Raw genomic sequence first — 20,755 nt, forward strand, 5'->3', positions numbered from 1 at the left:
TGGGCTGTTGGCTAACAACAATGAGGAGTGCTAGCAGTTTAAAGCGTCCTATTACCGTTTACTCGGCTTCTCTAAGGTACAGTACATAAACACGTGTAGCACTTTTAGTAGCATGTTAAAGTATTTGTGATAACTGGTGTGCAGTCTATTAAGTCGACGTGATAATTTCCTTCGGGCGTAGAACAAAGTGAGCATTGCTAATGCTAACGTTAGTGAGCATATCCACTTGCCTTCGTGTCAGCAAACTTACACGTCGGATGTTTTGGAGGTGCGCTTAACGTTAACATTTAAAAATGCACGTTTGTGTAACTGAATAGGCACGCTGTTTTTTTTTTCTTTTTTCAAATATGCGTAAATATTAAAATAAGTCAACGTGTACTTTGTGTCTTTTCCAAAATCCTTTATTAGCCTTGAACTGAAAACATTGTGTTGCATTAAAGTCACTACAGTAAAGAATAAACAAGATAGAAAAACTGTCCAGTGACACTCTAGAGCACTTTGATACATCTGTGTTCGTTAATCCTTTAAATTTTAGCTGTTTGCCATTATTCCAAAGCTTATATATGACATGTAATAGTCTTTTACTTTTTTTGTTCTGTCCAACAGGGTAATCCGTGTGCTCTTTTGTTTTTTGTAGATTTGTGTTAGAGAATTGTAAGGTCATGTTTGTATGCATGGAGCATCCTGACCTTTTCCTTGTTTACTGCCTACTGAAATCTGTGTAATTTATCGTCGAAATGTAGGGCTTTTTTTTTTTACTTAAAAACTCTGAATGGAGCCACAGAAGATATTGGAGCCTTATAAAGAAGGCTACACAGCCCATTACTATAAGTCAGCCTATCAACGTTACTAATAGGTGGAGGAAACAAAATTATTTTCCCACATGCGGCTACTCTGCTGCAGCCTAGTTATGCTTATCTGGAACTGTTAGTATTTTCATTATGATAATGCCATTTGTATATAATTTTTGTAAGTGTTATTTTTTTAATCTATTTATTTTATTACCAACAAAAATTTTTGAAATGCAAAAGTAGCCTATTTTGACAATAAATAAAACGTATAACAACACAATAGCTTTAAAAGTAGTAAAACAAACAAAAAACGACCAGTCTAAGTTTCATTTTTGTGGGCTTTTTTTGTTTGTTTTTCTGTTTGTTTTTTGGATTCGTAGTCCATTTCTTCAGGGATTGCTAATTGTTTTGTCAAAGCCACCTGGAGCCACAAGAGCGGGATCAAAGAGACTCATGTGGCTCCAGAGTCGCACTGATTTAGGTCAGCATTGCATGAAGTAATTCAGTTGTGTCGTTAAAAACATTTTTATATGAATTTTATGTAAGTGCTGAAATATTACAAATAATGTTTTGTCATACTGGCCCTACTAGCTTTCCATTTATCATTAATATTTTGGATTATACAACTATAAATTGTATTAAATTGCCTTAAAAAGGGATCCAATGTAATAAATTTGCCTTTATGAACCCTGCAGAAGCCCTGTGAATGTGCAGTGGGAAGCAATGTTACTGCCTAACTGGAATCAGGAAATTTACACTTGCAATGAATGCATAACATATTGCTGAGTCAGTGAACCTTTTATTAGAGCTGTTAGCATTAGGTTTTTTTTTAGTATATTGACGTACCTTGTATTTAAAAGAAAGCTGTGTCATTAACCATTATATCCTTTTGCTTTTTTTAGGTTCTGAACTGTTCATCATTGCAACTTAATGCAGAAAACTCTCATTTTATTGCTTCAAAAGACTATCTGCGTAGTCCTAAATCCCAGTGGAAAACTTGTTAGATGTCAGAAACACTTCAGGTTGTGTAGGGCCTTTTCTGTCTATTCATGTGCTGAGCATCTACCTTTGTCTTTTCATGAGTTACATTTTACAAGGAAAATCTCTGCATTATCCTCGGTATCCCAAAAGCACAGTCTTCTCCCAAACTATCCTCCCTGGCTTTTCCTGCATCAAAGTTTCTCCAATCAGCCGGATATGGCAGATCAGAGGTTTCTCGTTGAATATGCCAAACGTGGCACAGCAGGATGTAAGAAATGCAAGGACAAAATCCAGAAGGGAATAGTGCGCATAGGCAAAGTTGTGCCAAACCCTTTCAGTGAGTCTGCAGGGGAGATGAAAGAGTGGTACCATGTGAAGTGTATATTCGAAAAGCTGGAAAGAGCCAGAGCCACCACGAAGAAGATCGAGGATATCACCGACCTGGAGGGCTGGGAGGAATTACAGGATGCTGACAAGGAGATCATAAATAAACACGTTTCAGGTACAAAAGCCACTCAAAATGTAAATTTCACATTTTTAAAATGCTTTTTATGCAGAAAAATTGTCTGTGAACATACATTTATTGTATATTTAAACCCTTCTACTGCTCACAGGCAATATTTAAGCCTTGGCCAAAGGAAAATTTTACCCATTGTTGGAATCAGATCAAGCTCCTGTGTTCATAAAGTCAACAGTCAGTGAATCTCAGCTGCAGTGCACTTTTGATGTGACCTGATCTATTCTTGAAATTTCAATTCACAATCCCGCAAATCAGTTGAAGTGCAGCAGCTGACTGATATACTAGTAGTATTGTGAATACATGTGGGATACTGACATGAAACCAGTGGTGTGGCTCACATCTTCCCGCCCAGTGTCAACTTACTTGTTGTACCCGTACAGATAATTAGATGGCCGTTCAGTGAAGGCATGGCAACATGTTTACTTAGTGTTTGTCAAGTGAAAGCTGCAATAATGTGTCAAAAATATTTGTCAGTAATTGACTCGCCCATTTATTGTATATTTATAGTTAAACTGTCATTAGGGAAAATGAGATTTAATTTGGATTTATGCATCTATATTAAATCTATGCAGGAGCAAACCCCTTTGAAACTCTATGCTGTAACCTGATGTATGCCTTCCTGGAAATGTAACTGAACATTATTGTAATTGTGAATTGTTTTGATTTTTTTGTAATTGACTGGAAGACAGTGGATCAACTTGAAGCCAGAAACTCAACAGCTAGCATTTTGGTTGCAGTGCAAAAGAGACACAAGTATAAATGCTGTAAGCAGCGTTGGGTACTTGCATAGGTTGTGTATAGATTTAGGGCATACATGCAACTTGTGCTTTCTTTGCTTCTCTTGAGGAAAATGATTAATTTCCTGGTTTCCTTGTGTAGGCTGTTAAATGCAGGTTACAGGATAATGAACAAACAGCCATAAAGACTGTAGGCATGCCCTGGCTTATGTATTCATATAGCATTATACAGCAAACTCTTTGATATGTAGTCTTGTGACAGCTAGGTCCCATACACATCACTTATGTGTGATCTCACTAGTATATTGTCAACATTAAATAAATAAGTTAGGGCATCTCAGGTCTTCTTTCTTCTAAATCCACTCGCCTTGTCTTGCAGACTTGATGGCCAAAGTTAATGCAAGTCCAAAAAAGAAGGTGCAGGCCAAGTTGAACACCACCGGTCAGCTGATGGCTCCCCCCGCTGACCCATCTGTCAATGCGCCAAGGAAGTTTTCAGGCTTCACTGGTGAGTTATGTCGAAATTCAAGTCACTCAGAAAAAAGAAAAAACAGTCCTTATTAATTATTAATTTACACGCGTTAACATGCAAAGAATTCACAAGATAGTCACTAGCAGTTGTGTAAACCAAATACGCACATCACTTACATGCTTCTGGGTCTTTTGTATGCATAGAATGAATGTTGTCAACCTGCCAGGGACTGCAGGTGGAAATGAGCCTGTGAGGCTAAATCTGGCAGTTTTCCATAATGGACCTAAATGCATACGTTAATTAAATTAAATTAAAATGAAAACACTTTAGAAAAGTAAACAAACTTATGTGGGATCTTTAAAGCGGTTTTCTGTTAGTAGTTTCCCTTTGCAGCTTATAGCTCAATTACAGGTATCCACAAGTCAGCAAACTGAAGCAATAAACAGGTGGAAGCAAAACTGCTTTCATATTCCCAGTGGTGATGTAAGCCACCAGTAATAAACTGGATTGAATAGGCAGGGAAACTCGTGCACTACAGTCTGAGGGCCACGGCCAGAATAGGAATAAAAATAATATGAATGTGGCGTGCTCTGAAAACAATGGTTTCAGCCAGTATCAGTGTTGTAGAGAATTCGGGCTTAAGTACAAAGGCTGACATTTTTCAGAATCCACTCCGGCCCCTTCATAGTGATCAATAAATCATGGTCTCTGCACTGTTCCCCTTCACTCTCCTTACAGCAACAAAGGCTGGCAGTTCTAGCAGCAGCCCTGGGGCGTCATCTTCCCCTGCCAAAGCCAGCCAAGGCAGCGCGCTGTCCACCCAGCTCTGTGACCCCCAGCACAAAGACTGCCTCTTCAGAGAGTTTCGCAAGCTCTGTGCCATGGTGGCCGAAAACAACAGCTACAATACAAAGACGCAGATTATTGAAAAGTTCCTCAGGAAGGGCACAAGTGGAGGTAGCTGTCTCTCTCTTATTTTTTTTCTACCTTTTTCTGTATATATACAAAATCCAGCACGTCATCTTTACATTTCTGTGAATTTTCTCCTTTGTCTTCCATCCTAGATAAGTTCCACGGCAATCTTTACCTGACTGTGAAATTGCTCCTGCCGGGTGTTGTGAAAAGCGTCTACAACCTCAATGACAAGCAGATTGTAAAACTCTTCAGCCGCATATTCAGGAGCAACCAGGATGACATGGTGCGCGATCTGGAGCAGGTCTGTCGTCCATAAATCGTCACTCTTACAGTATTTCGGTGTTCGAAGTGGACAGACCCTTAACACGAACGCAGAATTACAGGCTCTTGACATCGTGTCTGTTTTTGTTTCGTTTTTCCTTTTAAGGGTGACGTGTCTGAGACGGTGAGGATGTTCTTTGATGAGAGTAAATCATTTCCCCCAGCTGCCAAAAGTCTCCTTACCATCCAGGAAGTGGACGCATCCCTGACCCGACTTTCCCAGCTGACGAAGGAGGATGAGCAGCAGAACGAGCTGGAGGATATTGCCAAAAAGTAATAAAACACATAATAATTTTTTATATCAGTCAGGCTGAGTGTTAAAATGTTAAAAGATATGGTAATTCTTACAAATAACCCCAATAAGGCTGACCTTGGTGTTTGTAGCTGCACCTCTCCACGTGACGTCTGTGCTTTACTGCCTGTAAAAGTTCCGATAGCTCCGTAGAAGCAGGAAGACGTACTTAGAGGTTCCATTTTCCAGTATTTATGGTACAATTATTTCCTTCCACTTATTATTTTTTTCTTATGGCTTTTTCTATTGCCTGCATTTGTGTACTTTTCCCTCCTTTCTCGATTGCCTGCCTCGGGCATGTCTAACACAAACGCGTACATTATCCCAAGATCTTTATTTGGCATTCTCCCCTCCGCTGCAGCAGACACCAGGCTATGTTTGTTTGTCATAAATTGCATCTTGCAAGCTGTAAACAGACATGGACATTATTTTTTTGCTGTACCAACTAAAGGGTTTGCTAGCATACTATAACATTAATAGGGCAAAGCAAGTAAAGTGAACTTGCAGTGCTCAAGTGTTCGTCTTTCAGCTGCCTCTAACGAAGCAGGTTCTTTCTGAGGTGTGTGCAGCTTCCATTATTCACTTTAAGGCATTTTAATCCAATCATTTTATATTTGTCATTTGTTTGCTTTTAGATTTCGTCTTCCCGAAATGTTGTAATGCTTCAGAATTTGCTTCACAGTAATAGTCTGAATTTTCCCTTCCCTACAGATGCACCAGTAATGACCTGAAATGCATCGTTCGCCTAATTAAGCACGATTTGAAGATGAACGCTGGTGCTAAACACGTGTAAGTATCTTTGGATTATTTAGTTATTCTCTTTGAACATGACAGAGGCAGGTTTATTTTACGCAAAGATGGAAAGTCTGAATAGTGAGGCAGTTGCTTTAAAGCTGCATTAAATCTGCATTCTCTCAAATGACCAGAAGAGGGCAGCTCGTCCAGTTTCAAAAAGTCACTGTGAAGAAGGTTATGGAAAAACCAGCCTGTGACTCCCATCATCCGTGTTTCTGTTCTTAATCTCTCATTTCAATTCATTTTGATCACAGTAACATCATTTTTGTAAATTATGGTCCTCATTAGAGAGAAAAAAAGGACAAAAAAAAGTGCACACCAGGATTTTTGTGGCTGTTGGGCAACGTTATGGTGACTATGACCATCTTGTCTGTGTAATTTATGATCTTTACCAACCTTTCATTCTTTGTGGTCATAAATTATACATTTCAGGTAAAGATATGTGGGCTTCTGTAAAAATAAACGTAATAAATCAAGGCTACAGATGCACTGAAAAAGCACGATCCTTGATCCTACAATGAGGGCATCTGTTAGGTGCTGTTATGCTGCGTGAAGGCATTTAGAGAGCAGGGGTGCGCAGTAATTTTCCCAAGGGGACCACATGACAAACTGGGACTGTTGTGAAGGACTTTACCAGTAATTTATAAAGAGACAAAATTAATATTGAGCAGAATTGAGTTCAGCTTATTGCTCGTCCCTGCCCTAGAGAGAAAGGACACTGCTGTGTTTTCTCAGTCAGATGCAGGCTGACCATCATGTGATCTGTGATTTTTATTTTTTTAATAGCAGCCTGTCATTGTTGCCTCTTTATGCAGCTTGGATGCAGTGGATCCAAACGCTTACGATGCCTTCAAGGCCTCGCGTAATCTGGGAGACGTGATTGAAAGGGTGTTAAAGAATCAGCAGGAGGTGTCCAATGGTTCAGGACCTAAGAAACTCCTCACTATCGAGGCCTCACTTATGACCCCCGTCCAGCCCATGTTGGTAAGGATTCCTAATAAAAAGTGTCAAATTATACAGTACAGATGCACATACACACGGTCTTTGTCTGCTTTTAATCTCCGAGTCTTCATGTGAATGCAAAGCTGAGGTGTTTGAACCACAGTGATGTAAAAAAAAAAAAGAAAAGAAGAAGAAGCAGTCACATTTAAAAACTATGTGAGCTAATTCAACTTAATTAACTCAATTAGGGAATAGAGGATGTCTGTCATCTGACCTTTCTGACCTCATAAATCACACAAGACACACATGCACAGTACAAAATTAAAATATTTACATAAGTATTAGGATACTTTTCCCCAAGCAATGGCCTCATTTATTTGGCCGATTTATTACACGTGTCAGGGGACGGGACGGATATTACCTGTGGAAATAAACCAGGATATAAATTAGGGATACAGACACGGTAACAAATTAAAAGAAAAAGTTAACCCCTGACCCCGGTGTGTGTTAGAGGGAAGTGACGATACAGATGAATATAAAGTTGCCTGGAGTGATCACCTTTAACCTGTGAGGAAGCAGCTCTAGCCTGGTGGGAGTGGTCTATAAGAGGATTGGGTTAATCAGGGGTTTGATGAAAATGATGTGGATCCTGTGCTGCAGCATTCACAGCCTTCAGATGTCAGCCTAAATGAACACCAGAATATGGTCACTGTGTCGTACTTTGGTCAAAGGCAGTGAAGTTGTCGTAGCACAGGTGCTTGTTCGCATTTCGGTACTTCCACGTTTCTCTTTAAAATAGTCTAGACAAACATCTTGTTTGTAGATTGAGCTCTGAGCATGCCTCAAGGCTTCTGCAGCAGTAAATCTTGCAACTCGTACTTTTGTTTGCCGTGGTTCACTGCAAAAACATCACAATGTAGTGATTAGAGGTGTTAAATCTGATGTGTGCTCAAAGGCTTTGTGCAGTTCTGTATGCAAGGAAAAGATGTGGATTACAGAAAATCCTCAGTTTAGAAGGTCAGCTCTTCTGTCTGTCGTCATTCATCCTGAGCAAAAGTACTTTTCTGTGCAGCGGTCGTTAAGATGGCCATACATCAAGTCTAAACAAAGCAGTCCCAACTTCACACATTCACTGAGAGAACGACTGGCTATTCAGCTGAGTCACTCTGTCTGTTTGCAGCCTGCTTAAAGATTTAGCATGAGCCAAAGTTTACTTTATGTTAAGTTAAAATGTCTGAATATTTAGAGAATATATTGGTTTTTTTGATGGTTTGTTACTCGACAGCCAGACACGCAGCAGCTGGATCCTACAGATAACTCTGCACTGCAGACACGTAACTGTCCCCAACCCATCCTGAAGTGCAAATATTAATTCAGCATGATTTAAAATGTGTTTTACAGACCATTAAATTGCACATTACACAGCGGCCCTTTAATTACACCAAATAAAAGAAAATGGAAATGCGCTGCAGCTATCCCCGCATCGCATTTTAGGTTACAAATGATTAGCACAGGCTGTTCTTTAACGATCCTCAGGCGAGCAACTTCGGTGTTATTAGTTTTAACTTTGTTCTCCTAACATGAGCTGGCAGAAGATGAAGCGCTAGATCGTCTTTCAGTGGATACAAAATAGTCATTTAGGTTGGTGTTGTGTAAATGAGTAGTCACTTTGAAGTCATGGCAATAATAAATAAATTTTGGCCATCTTCTGTCTGTCCACATCATGTAGTTGCCTGCAAAACTTCCTAATGATTAAAGAAATTCAAGGTTTTCTAATGAACCAGGTGTGCTGCTGAGGTTCCCAGCAACAGAAACCCTGAAAGATCCCAGGAGGAGACTTAAATGTCACCGTTTGCCCTCTTTTTGGCGTATACTGACATAAACTTAAGTTTTACAAAATTTCATCACCCTCGTGGTTTCGAACTTGGTGATTCTCACTGGATGTTTTTATTAATGGTCTCATATTGTGAAGGAAATTGTTGAATCTACTGTTAATCCTACATGATTGATAACCTTTTTTTCTTGTTTGTCTTCTTAAATTGGATCAACCTTGGGAAACCTTTCATGAAAAGTAAGTTCACATAAAGCAATTAGAACTTCAGAAACGATTGTTTCCTTGTTGTGGTTTCAGGCGGAGGCGTGTAAATCCATCGAGTACGCCATGAAGAAATGCCCCAACGGGATGTACTCGGAGATCAAGTACGATGGCGAGCGCGTGCAGGTCCACAAGAACGGAGACAACTTCAGCTACTTCAGTCGCAGCCTCAAACCAGTGCTGCCTCACAAAGTCAGTCTTATCGCGCACATGCACAGACAGCACAGATGCAAATGTGCGGGCTCCCGGTCCGTGAAGCTATTTACTGATTAATGTAACAATGCTCATCAGGATGCAGTGTGTTCAGGTTTGCCCCGGCAGGATTAGCAGCTTAAAGGTATTTTCCCAGCGTGAAATTCAGACATTTCCCACAGTGATTTTCCAGCATTTGCTTTCTCAGCATGATGCACAGAGACTTAAACATGCAGGAATAAATAGCTCTGCATCATGTTCATTAGCCCTTTGAAATTGCTTCGGTGCACACAAAACGCACTTCACAACAATCATAAAGAAGAGGATGCCAAGCATGGCACAAGTTGGAAAAAGCCATGTAGCTCTTGTGCGTGATGTATACACACCATATTTTTCCAGGCTTCTCATGTGGAAGTGCAGCCTATGCTTTCTGAGGCATTTTAAAGCCTGGTACTTGTTTTTATGGTGTCTGCGGTCCACTTTTAGTCCTCTAGCCTGAAGGCTTCAGACATTTTGTCTTGAGTGACCGTCTTGTCATTGCAGCCCATCAGCCAAATGGCTAATTATGCAGCCTCAGCCGCTGTAATTAGGCAATTTATGTTAATGCTAGGTTAACATTCTGTGGGGGTGGGAATGGAGTCTAATTACAACAGTCCAAGGTACCTAATGTTCTTTATTCTGATGAATGATAACGGCAGAGAACTGTTTAGATCATCCCCCACAGTGTTATAAAAGAGGATGGTGGGTACAAGCCTGAACCACGAGCATCAAATGTCTCATTTGATCTTTGCTTTTTAAAACATTTTTTGGTTGAAAATAATGCACTTTATTAATGAAACCTATTGTTTTTACAGGTTTGTGCTTGTTGTAATAGTTGTTGTTGTCACATGGTATTTGTTTCCACTCAGTAACTGAGCTCCCTGTGTGTGTCTGTGTTGATGTTTCAGGTGGCCCATTTCAAAGAATACATCCCTCAGGCTTTTCCTGGTGCCCACAGCATGATACTGGATGCTGAAGTCCTCCTAATTGACACAAAGACCAGTAAACCCCTGCCCTTCGGGACCTTGGGTGTACACAAGGTGAGAACACTGCAGCCACTTTATGCTCTTTGTTTTGTCACACAGCTTTTTTTACTTTCTCCCTCTTGGCTTTCTTGTCACCCCACAAACCTTCCTCTCCTCTCCCTTCAGAAAGCAGCCTTTCAAGACGCCAAGGTGTGCCTTTTTGTTTTTGACTGCATCTACTTCAATGGTGTGAGTCTCATGGAGAGGTAATGCTCTTTCAATCCATCCTTTGTCTCAGAAATGATTTTGCACTTCACTGTGCAGAGTAACCCCTTATGGGGATGATGCAAGCATGTCGTTTTTAACATTAATAGGCTGCTCTGTCCTTGTGGTTTGCTCACTCGCTGTTATGTGGTTAATTTGTGGTTTTATGGAAAGATTTCACTTTATTTGCAGTCCTTTTTTTCTAACGAAAGAAAATAATAACTTATTATCAGTACTCGAGTTTGTATGTCTGGAACAGGGGGACTTTGAAATGATTAATGAAGGACACTGAGGACCAGTCTTCAGCATCTAGTGACCTTCAAATTCACATCCACTTGAGCAAGAGTAGTTCATGTAACAGTAAAATCAAAATTAATTTATGCAAACCTCAGAACCAGAATCACATTTATTTCCAAGTGTTAACACAAACAAGTAATGTGACTTTGTGTAACAGTGGTGCAAAAGAAAAATTACAATATATAACGGCTACTTTCAGCTGCTCCCTTATTATATCGAAGGTAGCTGTAGAGCAGGTCATGTACTAATCGGAAGGTTGGGGATTGATCCCTGCTTCAGTCTGCATGCCTAAGTATCCTCATACAAGATGCTGAGCCCCAGTTTGCTGTCCACTGTGTTCATCCAAGTATAAATGTGAGTGAATGTTTGATACAAAAGCACAAAATCATGCTTGTGTGCTCAGGTAGAGTTTGATTTGGTACATACTTTTTTTTTTTTTATGCCTTCCACAAATGGATTTTTCTTCCTCGCAGGAACGAACCAGAGATCTTCAATTTGTTGGACAAATACTTAAGCTGTTCTTCTATAGAGGCACTATGAGAATATATAAATATAAATTTTCAAATGTATATGGAGTGCAGTGGAGTCCAATGTGCAAATGTTAATGGGCTGAATAAGCATAATGGTGTGTTAATGGAAAACAGTGATTATAAAGTGAATCAGTGGAGGAGGCTTTGTTGAGCAGTTCCGCTGCAGATGGAAAGAAGCTGCTGTTTGAATGCAGTGAAGTATTGATCCCGATGGGTTTGCAGCTTCCTGCCAGAGGGGAGTGACTCAAAAACTTTATGTCCAGGGTGAAGCCTAAACCATCCACTTCACTGGGCATGGAGCCATGGGCCTCTCTCTTCTGTGGAAACTTCAGTTCTTTACTTTAATGATTCGGCTTCAAATGTTCCTTTTTGATAAAGCTTAGAGTTATGGCTTGATCAAGTGACCTTGAATCCTTCCTTAGTTATGCTCCTTTGGGCACTGACTACTGGGGGACTTCCCAGAATGCACTGAGCACTTCTCCAATACTCCCTCCTGCCAGAGGGGATTGGCTCCAGAATCTGATTGCCTGGCATCAGAGAGTTCATAAAAAGGGACCTTTTATAAGTCATAACTAGCTTTGACTAATCACCTCTCTCTCATGGTGATATGAGCCCCGTGAGTTTACCCACAATGCACTTTTTTAATGCCCTCCTGTGTATTAAGATAAGATAAGATAAGATAAGATAGAACTTTATTAATCCCTCGGGTGGGTTCCTCTGGGAAATTCGATTTCCAAAAAAGCACAGCACCGACAGAAGTTACAGAGTTATACACACACACATATATATAAATACAGAGACAATATAAATAAAATATTATCAGACAACAGATTAAACATCCAGACTTCCAGTGCTTATTTCCTCTAACTGTATGTAATATAAGTTAAACGGTGAAGTTTTCCTATTAAAATTGTGACACATGTAATGATATTTATGCTCAGAGTTGCTCATAGAAAGCTTAACTGTGTTTTCCACTCCTGAGAATTTCGTTGTACTTACTAAATTTATGAAGTTACTCTCAAAAAGTGCTGCACCCACCCTTAGATAATTCAAAGGCCTGTAACTGAGTGTTTTCGTAGTATAAAGGTAAAACTTTGAATGCCTTTATTGAATATACTTAAAGTTAAAAGAAGAAGCTTCTTTCAGCCGCTCCCTTATTCACAATGGACCGCCACAGCATAGGTGGGCATATTTTGTTTTGGCTGATTTTATCTGGTATCCTAAAAATTACTGTACCAAAACATTGGCTGATTCTGTGGGGCTCAGCTGGGAGGCACTAATTGATTCTTCGTGGAATAACCCACCAGCACAGCAGATCAGGTGAGGACTATAAAGAGCAAAAATGTGGAGGTGGGGATGCAGCAGAGGATTTTACCCGTGCGAGTGGAGTTTGAATCCCAGGCAAAGCCAGAAGTTTACAAACTTTTAGAGCACTGCGGAGAGAAAACGTGGATTTTCACGTGTCCGCTGGCTTTCTGTCTTCTTCAGGCCTCTGTGTGAACGCAGGAAGTTCCTGCATGACAACATGGTTGAAGTCCCCAACAGGATCCTGTTCTCAGAGATGAAGCACGTCACTGTAAGTATAACTGTGAATGCGTCTTTGTGCTGTATGCGTACACATGTTAAAAACGTGTGCGTCTGTGTGTGTGTCAGAGAGCAGGGGATCTGGCGGATATGATAACTCGTGTCATCAGGGAGGGACTTGAAGGTCTGGTGCTAAAAGACGTAAAGGTGAGTTGGTTCATTGATGACGGCGTTTGGTAATCAGATTTATTTACTGTTCAATTTCTCAAGTTATGCTTAAACTGTACGTGTAGCTGAAACATTGCGATGATGAGGCTTTATATCTGCGTGTCTCAGAGCACCTATGAGCCGGGGAAGCGCCACTGGCTGAAAGTAAAGAAGGACTATTTGAATGAAGGGGCGATGGCAGACACAGCTGACCTGGTGGTGCTGGGAGCCTTCTACGGGAAAGGCTCAAACGGTCTGTAAAGCCTTAACCATCTGCTTCATTAGGCATGGAGTCTTTTCCCATTCTTGATGCTTTATTTTATTCACCCTGACAATTCTGTTTCGCCATAAAATGAGGTGATTTAAGCCATTTTCACACATTTAATGGATCACTGAACTATAGACATTACCCAACAAAAGCACATGTGGGAATGCAAAGACCTCGTTGCACTATACTATCCAAATAGAGCACTTTTCTCTGGTTTATTTGTGATTTTTACACGTTTTAAAAGTAGAATGGAGGCAGAGCCTAAAGCTGTCAGGGCCTCTCTGTTCTGTGGAAGCTCCAGCTTGTGTTCAGGAGACAGATACCATCTTTACTTTAATGATTCGGCTTCAAATGTTCCTTTTTGATAAAGCTTACAGTTATGGCTGGATCAGGTGACCCTCAACTATTCCTTAGTTATGGACTCAGACTGCTTGGACATTTCCCATAATGCACCGAGCACTTCTCCAGTCACCCCTTTTCTCTCCTGGTGTGGTTAAATGCCGCTACTGCACGCCGTTAACTTTTGACTGATTTCTCTTTATTTTGTGGCCTCTTTCTGTGCTCTTTTTGTTTTACGCCCTCTTGTGGTGGATAGCTGTTCCTGCTTCCTGTTAAAGGGGATTTCTTTGTTCCTACTGTCACCAAGTACAGGCTTATACTGGGTTGTCTGGGCTGTAGTCTTTATCTTCCAGTACGATAGCCCACTGAGACAACTGCTGTTGTGAATTGGAACTACAAAAATAGAATTGAACTGAACTGAAATGAAATGTCTGACGCAGTCAGGACATTAAAGGCCTTTAACAAAGTGACATCTGATTGCAATGATCTGTGCAGTGCGAGTACAGCGTGTGTGTAATAGTCCAGTTAGTCCACACACGCTTCAGTCAGGCAGCTACTTCTCTTGAACAATTTTTTTCCAGCAGTGAGAATTAGTCTGATGCGAAATCTCTCCTGCTGTGTGCTGCAGGGGAAAAAGGACAGCTTCAGATGATTTCCTGACTGTATTCTCCAGACATTTGTTGGAGTTCATGTATGAAAACAGCTTTGAACGGTTAAGACAGTTTTACTTTTGCCCCCAACTTTTAATTTTGCTGTGAAAGACGGGGTCAAGCCTTCTGCAGGTGTGACACAAAGCGAAAATATAAATACACGATTCTTGCATGTATTATGTTTAGATAGGATGATGAAATTAACAAGACAGCTCCGTTACTCTGGGAAAACATAACCAAATTGGAGGATTTCATATGAAAAATGTGCAGATACAGGCTGTTACATAAGGAGAAGATGCCAATGGGTGAAATAGAGAAGCAGGTGAGATTTGAAGCAGGGGCCATTGAGGAGGCTGGCTAATGAGTGTGCAACAACATAACAAACACAACGAGAAAGGTACAAGTTTTCAAAGCGTGCTTAATGAAACGACTCGTGTAGTTGAAAACGAGCTAATAGAGCAGAAACAATAAATCAGATGAAACGCTTGTCGTAAGAGGCTGTAGGAAGTGAGTGGGAAGGAGAAAAAAAGATAATTTGAAGAGGCAGGTTTTGAGAAGTCGGTGCTGGTGGAGAGACTATTCTGTGGGAAGCAGTTCACCTAATGCTTGCGCGTCTTCTTCTACCCACCAGGGGGCATCATGTCCAGTTTTCTAATGGGCTGTTACGACCCAGACTCCAAGAAATGGTGCACAGTCACCAAGTGCTCCGGAGGCTACGACGACGCCATGTTGGCCAGGCTCCAGAAAGAGCTGGATGTGATCAAAATCAGCAAGGTCAGAGAGAATCCACTTAGAGGTTAACCAGGAATATTGAGCTGATATCATAAAATTGAAAATTAATCTTTTGTGTGTCTGTGTGTGTTTGTGTCTTAATGTAGGAGCCAAGCAAAATCCCTAGCTGGTTGAAAATCATCAAGAACTATTATCCAGATTTCATTATCCGCGATCCTGAGGTGAGATGTCACTACTCAGCACATTTGGATTTCCCAGCGGGCCTGTTCACGCAGAGCACAGTTGTATATCTGGCTACTGCACACCCTTTGAATGAAATTAGAAGTTGAAAGCGTCTCTTGCGTGTATCCACAGGAATTCCTTTAAATGAATTACCCCCGAAAAGCGCCGAGATAATGACGGGCTCTGAGATGGGAGGTGTTTTTAATGCATGCAGTGACCCTTTGTGGCTTTTATATATGATTATGTGTTTCCTGTGCTACAGAAAGCACCTGTGTGGGAGATCACAGGCGCAGAGTTTTCCAAATCGGAAATGCACACCGCTGATGGCATCTCCATCCGCTTCCCCCGCATGACGAGAATCCGCGATGACAAGGACTGGAAGAGCGCCACCAACTTGCACCAGCTTAAAGTAGGATATCAGCGTTTTTGATTTGTAGTGCTTGAGAAAGAATTAGCCGCTGCTCAGTGATGAAGTTTTATTGAGACGGCACAAAAGACGTTTTAGAAATCAGCCATTCATTTAAAACTGAGGCGTATCTTCTAGGGATGCTTGTTGCTAATTGCTTTCTATTGTAAAATATGATGGGGGAAAAATGGGAGGATGTGTAGTAATACAGGTGACGGGAGGAATGGAATAATTAATCCCACTGTTAAACAAAGCACCCAGGGGGACAGCATGAAGTATGATTGAAACGGCGGGAAGACTGCAAATTTGCTCCTCCTCCCCGCCGAGTATTGACGGATGAGTTGAAATATTGGCCGAGGCAGTAAAACATGCCTGGGCTTAATTATTTGAATCCGGCACAGGTCTTCAATCTCCACTGACACAGAACATTACATCTCTTGGCCGAAGCCCATGTTGTCATTTCATCACTCTGCACAGGAGCTGTACCGCATATCGAAGGAGAACTGCGACTTCAAAGTGACAGCAGGTCCGTCTACATCCAACGATGACAAGGGCTCATCGGGGGGGGACAGCGGAGGAAGCTCGCCATCGTCCTCCTCCAACAAAGGCGCTCCGCCCAAGAAGACGAGTAAGTTCACAAGTCACGTACATAAAGGGAAATTACATTGTTGTTGTGTGTCCGGATTTACCTAAGATTAGGTTTGAGTTACACTTAATACTTTAAAAAGTGAAGATTCAAATGACCACAATTTATTTGTGGTTAAAGACTCTTGTTTTTAATTTTTGGAAACTTCCCTTTAAAATGCCACCAATGCTATTGATACAGCTTTGTTTACATAATCAGTAAATTCATAACCTTGTATTTGAGGCAGAATAGGTATTGTTAAAATGTTTGAGGCCTCGTTGTTTCATTGTAACTGGGTTAAAGTTTAGCATCTTTGCACACACAATAAGTAAAACCCTCCAGTTATGATTGAGGTGATGCTTTGACTGTGTCTGCAACACAATGTGCAGAATATGCACTGAGCTTGTTGACAGTCTGGCCTGAGACTGAGGAGGGACCCTGAGATTTCAAATGAATTGCTTTCAACTTGCAGGCGTCTCTGCCCTTCCTGGAAACACCCACATAAAGAAAAAGTAGTCTCCATCATGCAGATGTTTATTTAAGAAAATTCCATAAATGCATATGTGAGATTTTAAGATTTATCTGCAGGTTAGTGGACATTTATTAGAGCATTGCTTTTTTTTTTTTCCCCTTGAAGATAAAAATATTTTTTTTAACCAGTAAATTGTTTTCCACCAATGATAATAGAATTTTACACATAAACCAAACACTCCTGTCTAGATTCTGCAGGTTTGCTCGCATCGTGCAAAACTTTATAAATATTTGCATGATGCTTTAACTGTTTTAAACTTAGTTTACGCAACTAAACACAACATTTCAGAAACTTCTAATACAGGAAATATTTCTTATCGTAACTAATCAACTGCAGTAATTTAATAGTGATATCTAAGAGTAAAGTAACTCTGTTCACCTTTAATGTCTCTACTTAAAGAAGGAGGCTCACACAGATATGTTTATATGCATGTCCTTTATTCTAGACATTGGTTCATAATTCAAGTTAATATAATGCAGAAATAAATTTGTGGACACTTTAAAGTGACCCCAGTGCTGCAAATGCTGCTTTGTTATAAGTGTAATCAATAACATGCACTCTGCAGGCAGCAGCACTCCACCCAAAGCCAAGGCGGTGAAATCCCAGCCTCGCACTCCCAGCTCAGACGCACCCAGTGCTAAGAAGGTAATGTTCTTTACATCTCATGTGCTACATTAAAGAAAAGTTTCATCGTTACAGAACACGAGAATTGCACAAGGCGCAAACCCAAAGCTGCAGTGATGACCTAACGTTAGACTGTTTCTTATCAGGTGAAGAAGAGTGAGAGTGTCCACAGCAACGGACAAACTAAAGCAAAAGCTACCTCACAGAAACTGGAGCCAAGGAATGACAAGGTTAGTAACACAACGTGTGTTTAAATGTGTTCTGTGGACGCAGTTAATGTGAAGAAACAAATGCTATTTAGGATTATTAAACTAAATCCATCTTTAAGTTTCTTTTAAGGTCTGACAATCATAAAACAAAGTAACTGTTTGTTAAAAACTGTAATCCTGTTCTAAAATTAGTGCATCAGTGCGTTGTTTATGGCTTTGACAGGTTATAGATTACAACACTCAGAGGCCAGCTGACTAATAAAATCTTGACAGTTTTAAAACTTTTTTCTCGTTTTCAGTACAGTGTTAAAGATACAAATATTCCAAATTTGGCGGTTTAGTGGCTCTTTATATTTGCAACTCTGGTAACTGCTGTCAAAGGACAGAAACAGGAACGGGCAGGGGAACCTTTAACCAGCTTATGGACTGTTTTTGAAGCTAGAATTATGCCAATAATTCCCAATTTCTGAAGAAAAGTTTACATGTACAATGTTGCGTATATGAGGTCATTAACTGAACCAGGTCAACAGGCCGGTTTGTGCTGAGTATTGGCCGAGCAGCCGCTGTGATTGTTAGATCCAACTTGAATGTTTATTCACATCCTGGTCTGACCTTTACAGAGTTTGTCTTCACTCTGTGAAATGTGGCCACCTCACTAACACCATTCCACTATCTCAAGCAATCACAAGCGGAAACTGGCTGTTTGTTCCTTAATTACTGCCACAATAGTTTATATTTCAACAAGGCCTGGGTGTGCATCCTTTAATGCAGGTGTCCCCTGTGAGACTGCAACAAATTCAGAGTTTGTAAATTCTTCTTTGGACGTGAAGAGATTCTGTTAAGGTTTACTGACTGTTAGAGTTGGACTGATATTAATCACAGACTGAGCTCTACATAGTCTTTTTCTTCATTTCCATCAGTGACATGGTAATATTACACAGCCTGAACAGTGCAGAAAAGCAGAGCACTTTGCTCCCTTGAATGTAGGGAAAGTATTGCTGCAGGGTGTCTGTTCTGCTGACCTCACTGTTTTCCCCGTAGACACTGCTGGACATCTTCAGCGGCGTGAAGCTTTTCCTGCCCGACTCGGTGCAGGACTTTAACAAGCTGAGGCGATACTTCGTGGCGTACGACGGGGACCTCGTGCCAGATTACGACGCAGCCTCCGCCACGCACACTCTGGCCGAACCCGAAGAACAGAGCCAGGCTCAGAAAGTGACCCCTAGCTGGATCTGGGAATGTATCCGCAAGAGGCGTGTCGTAGCTCCCTGTTAATAAAAGAGGAGGAAACTACATTTTATACACTGCTTTCACCCAGCCATGAACTGCTGGTTTTCTGGTGATGTTATTTGTTCAGAGGGCAGCTCTAAGTTTGGGGATGTTACCGTGACTGTCTATGTTTTCAAATGCCACTGCTCTCAGGTCATTTTAATTTATTCTTTTTGAACCTTTCTGCTCATGCGGATCAACAGATGCAACACACATTTAGGTTGGAGGTGGAGTGCTAGATTAGTCTATGATTATATGAGGTGTAGAATATTTTGTAACAATGTAGAATATAGCCTCTAAATCATGAGTACAGTTTGACACTGATTTTACACACAAGTCTAGGATATGAACCAGTTTTGTTTTTTTTAAATAAGCATCAAGCAATACTTTCGACTGCCTGAAGAACACTCTGATATTAAAGCTCAGCTCCTGCACTGAAAACAAACATCTGTCTGCCATTAGGAATAAACAAACCTGACAAAGACAATAAAAATGTCCCTGTAACATCATTCCAGCGTGTCTCATTTTCATCGGTTTGTGTTTGGAGCGTCGCACTGATTTGCATTGGAGCCACTTGCAATAAAAGCTGTGGTGTCACAGAGATGAATGGCATAAATGCTGGCCTCCGAAGCTACAAGTTATGAACATGCGCGAATCTCCGGAGAGCTCTGCTTGTGCCAGATTTCCCCAAAACCATATGGAGAGAATTTGTTTTAAAAAGGCGTTGCTCCAGCTAAACCAAATACATTTCCCTTTCTCGATCGTGAGACTCCTTGTATGATCCAGTGAAATGCTGAGAGGTTTTTTCCCTTCAGCCTGCTGCATCAGAATGGCTTTCAGGGATAATTCAGATTTGCCTTTTTCATCCGTGGGATACTTCAGGCTATGAGGTGGCTTTAATTAAATGTTCGAACGTATTCACACTCTGAGAAGAATTCGCATGAGCCTACCCAGCTATGCCTGAAAGAAACACGAGAAAAGCCTTTATATTCCTCCCGATTTTCCAACAGGTAAGAATAAAATCTCAGGCCAGTATGCCAAAGCTGCAGCAGATGACTGACAGAGCATGACGCCGGCAGTATCTAAATAGGTCAATTTTGAAGCTAATAACTGTGGCGACCGTTTTTAATTGGAATAAAGTTTAGTTATCGCTTGAATGCTAGCAGAGTACTTCAAAAAGACACTTTCTCCCAAATTCGACCCAGAAACATGCGTGTACCTTTGGTGTGACATTTATGCAGAGGATTACGGCTGCTCTCATCAGGAATCCGTCTCATCCAGTTTCCTCTTTCCCGAGGACCCTTTTTCTGAGCGACTCCACCACTGCAAGTCAAATTCCTCTTTGATGTGACAAGGCTAAGAAACAGAGCACATGACAGTTGATTTAGACCTAGTTAAACACAACGCTGCCACAATATTAAATATTCACTGGCTCGGTTCATTCTGAAGCTGCTTTGTTTCCGCTGACGACCGTCTTTTATAACTCCGGAGCAGAAAATGCAGAGTGAATTTCCTCCCATTATTTTTAACAAAAATGTTGGTTTAAAAGATCTTTGATGTCGAAGGAATATCAGTGATCGTTATCAAACCCGAGAGGATACGTTCAAACTAAGATGCTATCAAATCAAATTCAGTTGTGAAATGAAAGTAATCCCCACTGAGACATGTTTTAGTGCAGTTTCAGAAATAATCTGCATTTACTAACAAACACAGGCCTGTGTCTGAAAATTACAGTGAAAATCCCACTGAAGAAGACCAAAGGTGAACTCGTGGTGCTAGGAAAAAAAAAGGGATGAACTAAGTGAACATCCAAAAAGTCTGAAAAACGAGTTGACCTGTCGTGGCTTCCATAACAGACCAACTCATTTCTCATGGTGGATGAACTTAAGAAATCGTTGTTTAAATTACTTAAAAACAAGAATTGGGCACAAGACTGAATTTATTTTTCAATCTTTGCTTGGTGGTGGTAGCATCATGCCCTGTTTTGCTGCCAGTGCTAC

General features: G+C 40.8%; 2 protein-coding genes across 2 annotated transcripts in view; one reads left to right on the forward strand and one right to left on the reverse strand.

The window, feature by feature from the left end:
• On the forward strand, positions 1–19,247 carry lig3 (ligase III, DNA, ATP-dependent). The gene is made up of 21 exons (XM_085364709.1): positions 1–76; positions 1,694–2,274; positions 3,409–3,537; positions 4,240–4,458; positions 4,566–4,717; positions 4,844–5,010; positions 5,741–5,818; positions 6,640–6,808; positions 8,898–9,053; positions 10,001–10,132; positions 10,244–10,323; positions 12,637–12,724; positions 12,802–12,879; positions 13,009–13,132; positions 14,768–14,910; positions 15,015–15,089; positions 15,353–15,499; positions 15,974–16,124; positions 17,219–17,298; positions 17,424–17,507; positions 18,528–19,247. Exons 2-21 carry the CDS (start codon positions 1,722–1,724, stop codon positions 18,759–18,761), a joined length of 3,039 nt encoding a protein of 1,012 aa, XP_085220835.1. The 5' UTR covers positions 1–76; positions 1,694–1,721; the 3' UTR covers positions 18,762–19,247.
• Positions 18,708–20,755, reverse strand: part of rad51d (RAD51 paralog D) — a 24,331-nt gene continuing 22,283 nt past the window's right edge. Inside the window, exons 10-11 of the mRNA XM_085364710.1 lie at positions 19,975–20,111; positions 18,708–18,754 (exon numbers count right to left, since the gene is read on the reverse strand). Of these exons, the coding sequence (XP_085220836.1) occupies positions 20,016–20,111 (96 nt within the window). The 3' untranslated portion in view covers positions 18,708–18,754; positions 19,975–20,015. The remainder of the gene's footprint in view (positions 18,755–19,974; positions 20,112–20,755) is intronic.

Source organism: Diplotaxodon limnothrissa, linkage group LG10 (genome assembly GCF_057381915.1).
Source record: "Diplotaxodon limnothrissa isolate DT_005_m linkage group LG10, D_limnothrissa_male_GT1.1, whole genome shotgun sequence".
Classification (NCBI taxonomy): domain Eukaryota; kingdom Metazoa; phylum Chordata; class Actinopteri; order Cichliformes; family Cichlidae; genus Diplotaxodon; species Diplotaxodon limnothrissa.

Excerpts from the sequence above, each read along its gene's own strand:
- lig3 (XM_085364709.1), top strand. The coding sequence starts at position 1,722 with ATGCAGAAAACTCTCATTTTATTGCTTCAAAAGACTATCTGCGTAGTC. Across the intron at positions 10,324-12,636 it reads GGTGTGAGTCTCATGGAGAG|GCCTCTGTGTGAACGCAGGA; the intron begins GTAATGCTCTTT and ends TGTCTTCTTCAG. Across the intron at positions 14,911-15,014 it reads ATGTGATCAAAATCAGCAAG|GAGCCAAGCAAAATCCCTAG; the intron begins GTCAGAGAGAAT and ends GTCTTAATGTAG.